Genomic DNA, 10,992 nt, shown 5'->3' on the forward strand with positions numbered 1-10,992 from the left:
AACTGCCAAATTGTTTTCCAAAGTAGCTACACCATTTATGTTCTCACCAACAATGCAATGTATGAGAGTTCTAAATTCTCCACATCCCTCCATAAGCCCATTAATATCCTACTTTGAGGAAACATTTATTCAGATTTTTTTAAAAAATAATTTTAATTGTAGATGGACAGCATAGCTTTATTTTATTTACTTATCTTTTCATGGGGCTGAGGATCAAACCCAGTGCCTCACATGTGCTAGGCAAGCGCTCTACCCCTGAGCTACAACCCATCCCTTAATAAATCTTTTGTCCAATTGTTTATTTTGTTTGCTTTTTGTGGTGCTGGGGATTGAACCCAAGGTCTTGTACCTGTGAGGCAAGCACTCTACAAGTACTACAGGCTATAACCCCTGCCCTCTTTTGCCCATTTTTAAATTGTGATGTCTATCTTCTTTTGAGTTGTAAGCATTTGTTATATATTCCAAATCCAAGTCTTTAGAGATATTTACCTTCTCTGGGGAGAAGTAACACATCCTGTCCTTTAACAAGTCTGGTTGTGATGGATGTTTTCAGCTTTGGGATGTCCAAAAGCAACTTTTATTTTGATTTCTTTTTTGAAACATATTTTGGCTACATATAAGATTCTAAATTGACATTTCATTGGTTTTTGTTTTGTGTTTGTGTTTGTTGGTTTTGTCGCCCCCCTCCCCCACTCACTGCAGCTTTCTGCACCTCTCCCAGAGCTTGCTGCAGGGTTAGGCTCTAGTTCCCCAGCATCTGCCCCTCATGCTTCCCTTCCCAGTGTTCCTTGCGCTTCCCAAATACTTTCATGTGAATCTCTGTATCAGGGTTTGCTTCAGGGGGATCTAAATTAAGATTATGCCGTTCCATATTCAGTCCCAGATATTTTTGCTGGAGGGAAGTTTCTTAAATTAGTTTGTAGCCCTTATTCAGTGTCATTGCTTTGTCTTTTTTCTTATTTTCCTGCTACACGTATGTCGGTTCTTATTTTTATTGTTTATTCTCCTGAATTCTTTATCTCTTTCCTTCATTTCTTATGTTTTAAAAATCTTTCCTTCCTTTTGCCTTTTTTTTGTCTGTTAGGTATCATTTTGATATTCCATTTAGTTTAGTCATTTAAAAAATTTTTTTAAATTGTAACCATTTATCATTCTGAAATGACTTTCCTTTTATTTCTGTTTCTTCAATAAGAATTTCAGTGAGTTTTGCCACTTTTTTAAGCCTTTTTCTCCAAACACTCCACTTCTTATTTTTAAAACTCTTGTGTTGTTTTTCATAGCACTGTCTTGATTTCTCCTATCTACCTTATTTTGAAATTTGGGCTAGAGTTTTTATGCATTTTATGGGTATATTTGGCAAGGTTTCATGGTCCCATAGGGACTTTATTCTGCTTTTTATTTTCCCTTTTAATAATGAATCCTTTCTGTTGTGCATTTTTGGTGTGAAATGAGTTTTCCTGTACTTTCTTAAGTGAAGGGTAGGCCAGCAAGATTTTCTGTTGTACAGTTTCCCTTTTTGTTTTTTGTTTTTTTTTTTTTTTAAGTTATTGGAAATCTGCCTTCTCCAAGTCAATCCTTCTATTGGAAGCTTACTCCCCCAAGCCTTCCCTTTTTGCCGGGTGGTGATGAGAGAGGCTGTATGGGTTATTTTGTGTTCAGCAATCCCTTCCAGCAGAATACCCACACTTAGGTCCCCCATTGCCGGGCTCTGTTTGGAAAGGGAGCTTTGGTTTAGTTTCATGAGATCATGGGCCTAAATATCTCACCCTTTTTAAATCTAGGTTCTTGGAGCTCACTCACAAATTGGAGCCTGCAGAAGTGCTGCCTGATGCGGAAGCTTTGCTCAGAATGGTCTTCTGAACTTTCCAGGGTGTGGCTGTTGGTGTTTGAGGGGTTCTTCTCTTCTCCAGTCCTGAGGATGTCCCACTCTCTCCCTCTGCATCTTTGAGTGCAGATGGCAGGGAAGTCAGAACCAAGGAAAAGCTCCAAGACCCATTTGAAAAGAAAAAAATAAATTTTGTCAGAAAAGACTGGTTGTTACATCAAGAAATACTTGTAAATCTTAGGTGTAGAAAAGTTACAGTCCTACTTGAAGGGATGCTTTTTAAACACAGAAGCAGGCTAATAATGATTTGAAAGTAAATAAAAAGCTGTAAACATGTATAAGAAAACATTTTTTCCTTCTCTTTATTATCTATAAGCTTATTTGTTTATTTTATGTCATGTTTAGATAGAAACAATTAGATAAGTTTAAAGTTTCATCTTTACTTTTTACTTAAATAGACTGAATATAGTCCAGTGAGATAGTTTACATTCTTCCATTTATATGAAGACTTGAAATCCAATGACTACTTTCCACTTTACAGCACATCTCAATCTGCTTGCTGAGTTTTTATCAGAAATACTTGATGTGTCTTTGGGTTTCATAAAATTCACAGTTGACAAGTAAATTCACATACTCAAGTTGTGCAAGCATACTAAAATGTTTCCCAATAACTGGATTGGGAGAATTACTTCTTACATATAAATTAATTAAAATTGACTAAAATAGAAGTTCAGTATCTGAGTGGAATTAACCACATTTGATGTGTTTAACAGTTATTTGGAGAAGCAGTTTCTAAACTGAACAGCTGTAGGAAGTAACTGCAAAGCTGGAGAACACAGATTATTTCAATTTTGTACTATTTGCATATATTGCTTATCTAAATAAATGAATAAATTGATTTCTTTGTTAAAAAAAAAACGACAGTAAGTTTTAAAGCAATAAATGGTAAGTAATTAGGTCATGGAAATCACAAATACACTCCTACAGGATATATGGGGAATGGGGAACAGTTACCTTCATATTATACAAGTAAGTCTCTCATGGCTTAGAATAAAATTCCCCGTGATAACATTCCATAAACACATTCCAAAAATACTGTATCACAAACAGCTTACTTGAAAGTAAGATTATGTGCCTGGTAAAGCTGCATTTAACTAAAAAAACAGGATCAGCGTGTTAATGAAGATATAGGTATCTAAGGTAAACACAGCTTGAGTAGAATAATTTTATAAAATGGGAACAGAAAAAAATATTTCTGAATTCATATTTTATAGATTTGATTTTAAATACATATATATGGACTTCAAAAATTAGATATCATAAATTTAAGCATATGCACATTTAAAATGTGCTTAAGTATATTTTATTTATTTCCATCCATGTTTATAAGTGGAATCAGCCTATATTTTTTATAGTGTTTTGCCTGGTTTTAGTGTTGATATTATAGTCTTAAATACAGGAAGTGGGGCCCAAATAAAGCCCTTCCTTTTTTATTAAAATGGGGTATGTTATAGGAAAATTAGCACAGCTTTGTCTTAAATTCTACAACTTACCTTTGTTTGTGGGGTTATTACTACAGTCAGGGTTTATAACCCTTCTTTAGCTAATTTTAATAAATGCATTCTTAGAAAAACTTTTCTTCATTGCCATTTATAAAAAAATATTTTATAATTTTTCAATCTCCATTTATTTAGTTTTGTTTCATTTCTAAGGACACTTTTTGTTTCATATCTTAGACACCTTTCTCAAAAGAGTAAATAGGGTCTTAGAAATCTTGGGAAAAGTCAGGTGCAGGGGTGCTCACCAGTAATCCTAGGAGGCTGAGGCAGGAAGATCACAAGTTCTAGGCCAGCTTATCAATTTAGCAAGACCCTCAGCAACTTAGTGAGACTCTGTCTCAAAATTTAAAAAATAAAAATTGTTAAGGGGTTAGTGGTGTAGCTCAATGGTAAAGTGGCCATGGGTTCGATCCCCAATACCAAATAAAATAAAATAAAATAAAGAAAATCCTATAAAAGATAAAGCCCATTTGAAGAGGAGATGGACTAGGTTCCTGAATAAATAAGTGAAAAGAGGAAACTCATTTTGAAGAGTGCGTTCTACCCAGGTGCAGGGAAATGGTGTCTCTTCCTGGTTTCTTTTTATTTATTTGTTTATTTTTAAGCTATTTTTTAAGTTGGCAATGGACCTTTATATTTGTTTACTTATATGCGGTACTGAGAATCAAAACCAGTGCCTCACAGAGCTTAGGTAAGTGCTTTATCACTAAGCCAGAACCCTCTTCCTAATTTCTTGAAGAAAAAGAGTGTGAATAGGAAGATCAGAAGAGGGAAGCACTGGCAAAGGCCCTGGGGTTAAGAAGGGTTGAAAGTCTGAGGGCCAGAGGAGAGTCAGACAGAACTGGGGAAACTGAAAGTCAAGGTAACTGAGTATAGAAGAGATTCCAGGAGTAACTCATTTCCTACCAGAGACACACTATATCTCACAAAAAGAGGGCAGAGCATTATTGCAAGTGGCTCAGCCCTTCAGAGTTCAGACTTGGGGTCCCTGTTTTCTGGATCCCAAGCCTGGTGGGAAGGCAAGCATGGGAGACTCACAGCTATGTTTCTGTTTTTGTTTATCCTGAGGCGGGGGAACAGGTAATAGAAGTGTAACTGTCCCTTCTGTGTCTCTGCCCTGTAGCTATAGGGAAGAGGCATCATTCACCCTCGGACAGCATGAAGAGTTGGAGGCTCTATTGAGCCAGACCATGCTCCAAAATAATAACCTCCAGAGGGAGCCAGCTTTGAAACTCAGCCTACAGGAGAAACCAGGAAAGGCTGGACCCTCTGGGGTGTGCTGGGTACGTCATCCAAACCACCTTGGAATATTCAGCCTGGAAATTCCCTCCTAACACAATAGCATTCCTCTATCAAGTAGCTACTGAACTGGTACTGCAATCACATATGTTGGTCTCACTATCACACACTTTCAAAGGCAGGGAATTTGAGGTTCAGAGGCAAATGAGGGTCAGAGAGATAGCAAGTACTGTAATTAATTGAAATCCAGAAGAGTCTTTGTTTCTTCTTCTTCTCCTCCTCCTCCTCCTCCTCCTCCTCCTCCTCCTCCTCCTCCTCCTCCTCCTCCTCCTCCTCCTCCTCCTCCTCCTCCTCTTCTTCTTCTTCTTCTTCTTCTCTCTCTCTCTCCCCCTCTCCCTCTCTCTTACTGGGTGGTCTCACTATTTTGACCAGGATGGTCTTGAGCTCATGAGCCCAAGGGATCCTCCTGCCTCTGTCTCCCAAGTAGCTGGGACTACAGGCACATACCCCACACCCAGGCCACAGTTTTACTCGTAACCCTTGCACTGCAGAACTCAAATAGAAGAGGCTATCATCCAGACTGACTCCTTGGGTCGAGTCTTCTTCACAACACCTGTAGTCTGTTTATTCACAGCACTACTAATGGACAAGTGACTCCCTCCAACCTCTGAGTCCGCCAAGGCCCATAACATGTCTGCCGAGACTTTCTAAAATAAGCCTTAGAAGTCCCTGTTCAAATTCCTCACTTCTCCCTTCATCTCTGAGCTCTTCTCTAGAGTTTAGGACCCTTCCACTGAACCCCCAGCATAATCTCTGAGACACACCCTCTTTCTTTCCCTCCTCTTTCTCTGAGGTCCCTGTCCTGACCCTCACCATCCTCCCTCATGCCCACCTCTGCTGTCTCAGAACCTGGTGTCGTGGTGAGTTGGAGAGGACATGAGGGTTACAATACAGCTGTTTTCCCCAAGGAGAAGCCTCACACACCTTCATTAAGACACCACTATGTTCCCCTCCCCATACTCCAGTTTTGGTTCAGAAACAGGAGGTTCAAATCGAGGAAGCAGCAGCAGCAATAACAGTAACCACTAAAGCCACCAAACCAGATCCTTGCAGCTGAGAAGAATGTGCCCACCTCCCCCAGTACTTTGTCAATCCTTACTCTTTCTCTCCTGTGGCTCCAGGATTCTAGAACCCCCTTCTACCTCAGCCTGCAAGCCCTTCCAGTTGGTCAGGGCACTATCTTCATGGAGTCCCACAAGAGAATCTCAAATGTAAGACCCTTAGTTGGAGTGGCTGGTGGACTCAGTTCCTGCCTTGAATTCTGATGCCTGTGACAGCCCAAATCCTAGAACTGTAGTTTTCCTGACAAGGGTGAGATATCCAGCTCTTCTATCCACAGCCTGGATCAGTATCTTTCACCTACACGGTTCCAGTTAGAAGGACAGGGTTGCTCTCTCAGGACATTTGCTGGCCCAGCTGTTGTTCTATCTCCCAGCAAACCTGGTCGAGTAGGACAAGCCAAGCCTTCGCAGCCTGCAGCCTATGAGACAGCCCAGGGTTCCAGAACCCCTCCAGTGGGCTAGAACTTTGCATTTCTCTGACCAAAGTACTAACAAATAGCAGATCATTTAGAAAAGACATCTTCTTGCCTTTTACATGTGACTATCTTCTTTCTTGATTTCAGTGAAAATATTGTAAAAACTAGAGGGTTTTTTTTTTTTGTTGTTGTTGTTGTTGTTTTTCCCAAGTGTAGCTCAGCACTACTCAAATTGGGCCCCAAAGCTCTTCCTGGGTCGAGGCCTCCTAGTTGCCTTCTAGAAGGACAATGAGACTCCAAAATTCCCTCTTCCTGAAACTATCTTAAACTTTTAAAGAGAGGAACAGTGGCATTAGGTGTCATTTACTTTGAATAAAAGAGAATTATAGACACATTTTATTTCTAATATTTAGTTTGGGGGCTTTCTAGAGGGAATTTTAAGTTAAAATGTGAGAGAAAAATCACCATTGCCATTAGTTAGGTTGTTGTGTGTGTGTGTGTGTGTTTAGTTCTGGGGATTGAACCTAAGGATGATTTACCATTGAGCCACATCGTCAGACTTTTTTATTTTTTATTTTGAGACAGGATCTCACCAGTTGCTAAATTGCTGGGGCTGGCTTCCTGCCTCAGTCTCCCAGTTGCTGGGATTATAGGTGTGCATCACAATGTCCGGCATTAGTCTTAACATAGAATAAGAGTCCAGACATAGTAAAAAGTATGAAAACTATCATTCTTCTTTTGAAGAAGGTATGATAATCCAGGAAAACTGAAAAAATCAGAGTTAAGCTTTTAGAGTAATATTTCAGCACATTTTCCAGCAATATGATCAACCCAAATAATCAGTAGCATTTCTCAACATTAGTAATAAGGAGATATATAGTAAAATAAGAACCTTTCAATAAATGATACATCTAGGAACTAAGAAAATTAAGATCTTTGGAGAAAACTTCAAAATTGAAAAAAGAAATAGAAAATGTTTTGAATAAAGGGCATTGGAAGTCATAAAATAATAAATTTAAGAGGATTGAAATATTCAAAGGATATTCTCCAAACATAAGGAATAAAATGAGAAATCAATGGCAGAGGAAAATTGGGAAATTCATAAATATGTAAATATTAAAGAACACACTCCTAAATGACCAGTGAATTAAGAAAAAACACAAGGAAAATTGAAAAATGCTTTGAAATACATGAGAACAAAAGCACAACATGCCAAAATTCATGGGGTAAAGTAAATCACCACTTAGAAGGAAACTTATAGCTGCAAATTACCTTTAGACAAAAAAGGAGCTGATCTAATTATATTAATACCTGTCAAATTAAACTTTAAGGGAAAACACTTTATTAGAAATAAAGTAAAATAGACATTAACAAAGGGAACATTTAGCTTGAAAAATATAATTATGAACTTGCAGATAGTTAATAACGTCTACCTAAAATATATGAAGCAAAAGTTAAACCAAAAGTTTCTTGGAGAAACTTGATAAATACTTAACCATAATATAAAATTATCATAAAACACTCTCAATAACTGATAGGTGAATAGATTAAAATTTAGTTAGGATGAAAAAAATTTAACCAAACAATAAGTTTAATCTAATGGAAGTGTGCAGAGTTTATATGTAGATTTCTACATACACATTCATTTCAAGCACAAACTAGATCACAAAATAAATCTTAACAAACTCAAATGAATCAATAACATGAAGACAGAACCCTTTGATCATAAGATAATAAAATTAAGAGAACTCCACCTCTCTATTTAGAAATTAAAATCAACAAGATAATAAAATTAAGAGAAACTCACTTCTCTACTTAGAAATTAAAATCAAAGAAGAAACAATAATTTGAATAGTCGAGTAGCACACATATAAGACTAACCTGGGGCAGCATGTATTGGGAGAAATAGCAGAAATATTGGCTATAGCATGTGTTCAGGCCTGGGACAGGGTCATTGGTCCTTAGGCTATGAGAAGATTTTGTTTTGTTTTGTTTTGGTTTGGTTTTTCACTTTTGATTTTTCTTAATATACTTTATGTTTTAGAGCAGTTTTAGGTTCACAGCAAAATTGAGCAGAAGGTACAGAGAGTTCCTACATACTTTCTACCCTTATTCACACAGCCTCCTGGACTATCAAGCTCTCCCATCAGAGTGACATATTTATCACGATCAATATACATTGACACATCATTATCACTCACAATCCATAGTTTACATTAGGTTTCACTGTTGGAGTTGCATATTCCATGGGTTTGACAAATGCATAGTAACATGTAGTATCATAGAGGATAGTTTATAGTATCATATAGAATAGTTTCACTGCCAAAAAATTCTTTCCTCCACTTATTATCCCTCCCTCCCCAAACTTCTGGCAACCACTGATCCTTTTACCATCCTCATGGTTTTGCTTTCAAATCATTTCCACCTTTAAAAAATAGAAAAGAAGACTAAACCAAGTCCAAAGAAAGTAGGAAGAAAAAAATCCCCAAAGCAGAAATAAATGAAACAGAATAGAAAAAGCAATAGAGAAAAAAAATGAACCCAAAAGCTAATTCTTTGACAAGATCAACAAAATGACAAACCTCTAGCTAGTCTGACCAAAAGAGAAGGAAGAGTAGAAAAAGGAGAAGGAAGAGAAGGGGGAGGGAGAGAGGAAGATGATGATATAAATTATTAGAATCAAAAATGAAAAAGGGGATTTTATATGCATATTACAGAAATAAAAAGCCAATATAATGGAATATTATGGACAACAATATGCTAACAGATAATTAGTGTAGATGAAAAGAACAAATTCCTTAGAAGACAAATTATCAAATCTAATTCAACAAGAAATAGAAACACTAAGGCCATAACAAGCAGAGAAATTGAGTTAATAATAAAAAAAAAAACTTCCCACAAAGAGAAGCCCAGACCCAATGTCTTCACTGCTAAATCCCACCAAATGCTTAAAGAAGAATTAACAACAATCCCTCACCAACTCTTTAAAAAAACAGAAAATGAGAGAATACTTCCTAACTCATGAGATCAGTAACAACGCAACACAAAAACTGAACAGACACCACAAGAAAATGTCAGACTGATATCTCTTCTGAATATAGATGCAAAAGTCCTCAGTAAAGCTGGGAGAGGTGGCACACTCCTGTAATCCCAGCAACTCAGGACACTGAAGCAGAATGATCACAAGTTCAAAACCAGCCTCAGCAAAAACAAGGCACTAAGCAACGCAGTGAGACCCTGTCTCTAAATAAAACACAAAATAGGGCTGAGGTTGTAGCTCAGTGGTCAAGTGCCCATGAGTTCAATCTCCAGTATCCATGCCACCCCCCCCAAAAAAATCCTCAATAAAATACTAACAAACTAAATCCAGCAGCATATAGAAAAGATTATATATTACCACCAAGTGTTGAACCAAACGAAAGTTTGGTTCAACATGCAAAAGTTGATCTATACAATATTAATAGAATAAAACACAAAAGAACACATGATCGGGCTGGGGATGTAGCTGGAGCGGTAGCCAGCTCCCCTGGCATGCGTGCGGCCCAGGTTGGATCCTCAGCACCACGTACAAAGATGTTGTGTCTGCCAATAACTGAAAAATAAATGTTAAAGTTATCTCTCTCTCTCTCTTTAAAAAAAAAAAAAAAAAGAACACATGATCATCTCAAGAGGCACCGAAAAAGTACCTGACAACATTCCATACCCTTTCATGATAGACACTCAACAAACTAGGACAATCAAACTCTTCTCCTTCAACCTGATAAAGGCCATCTTTAGAAATCCACAAGTAACATCATACTGAGCAGTGAAAGACTGAATGCTTTCCCCCAAAGGTCAGGGACAAATCAGGGATGGCCCCTTTCACCTCTCTTGTTCAACATTGTGTTAGCCATTCTAGGGAAGACAAAAATCCTCCAGAAAGTAAAGAAAAGAAAAATACCTCTGTTCACAGATGGCATTATCTTATACATAGAACTTCATTAGGAATCCACAAGAATAGTATAGAACTTATGAACACATTCATCAAAGTTTCAGAATGCAAAATCCATCTTAGAAATTTTTACAATGTTCATCTGCTGGTTTCTCATGCCAGGTAAGCTTATCCATGTGGACATACCTGCATGGAAGAATCCAATGGAGAGGAGAATGCATTGACTGTAATTTCAGTAGAATTTAATAAGACTGTTTTTAGTTAAAATACTTTCAAGTTACAGCTAGCATTGTTGAGCCCTCTGTATGTAGGAGATATTATTCATGTGATTTACATGTCTCAATGCATTATTACACATGGTCCCACCAAGTATCATTATGCTCATTTCACAACTGGAAAAAGTGAGATAGAGAGTGGTTAAGTAATTTGGTCAAAGCCACATATCTAGAAATTAGCAAAAATGCTTTCTTCAGAATATGGCTAAATGTGTTTATTTGAAAAAGATCAATAACACAAGACTGGGAGTTAGAAGAAAGAAGTGGGTCCTTCCTCTGCCTCCTACACTAGTAAGCCCTGGGACGGACCTTGGACAAGTAATTTACCTTCTCTGAACCTCTGTCTCCTCATCTGCAAAACAGAATTGGAGCAAATGGCATCTAAGCCTCCTACCACCTCTAGTTCTGTACTTTGGACTTATTCTACCCCTGATTTCTGAATTACAAACTGCCTTCTCCAGCCACCTGGGAAAGGCAAGAGCCAGCAGAGAACAGCTGCTGACTAGTCATGACAAGAAATCGGAGAAACAGCAACAGGACAGCATGTCACTTGCACAAGTCAATGTTTCAGCCAGCCACTGGGCTTAGGTGAGAAGCGTGGTTATAATTAGAGCAGCAGTCGGTGC

General features: G+C 37.7%; 1 protein-coding gene across 1 annotated transcript; it reads left to right on the forward strand.

The window, feature by feature from the left end:
* Nucleotides 1-4,033: 4,033 nt before the first annotated feature.
* Nucleotides 4,034-6,301, forward strand: Argfx (arginine-fifty homeobox). The gene is given in 8 exon segments (XM_026395209.2): nt 4,034-4,038; nt 4,508-4,667; nt 5,649-5,766; nt 5,769-5,852; nt 5,855-5,957; nt 5,959-5,976; nt 5,978-6,114; nt 6,117-6,301. Coding segments are annotated over 8 exon segments (810 nt in total).
* Nucleotides 6,302-10,992: the final 4,691 nt, after the last annotated feature.

The sequence above is a fragment of the Urocitellus parryii genome, chromosome 2 (genome assembly GCF_045843805.1).
Source record: "Urocitellus parryii isolate mUroPar1 chromosome 2, mUroPar1.hap1, whole genome shotgun sequence".
In the NCBI taxonomy this organism is placed as follows: Eukaryota; Metazoa; Chordata; class Mammalia; order Rodentia; family Sciuridae; genus Urocitellus; species Urocitellus parryii.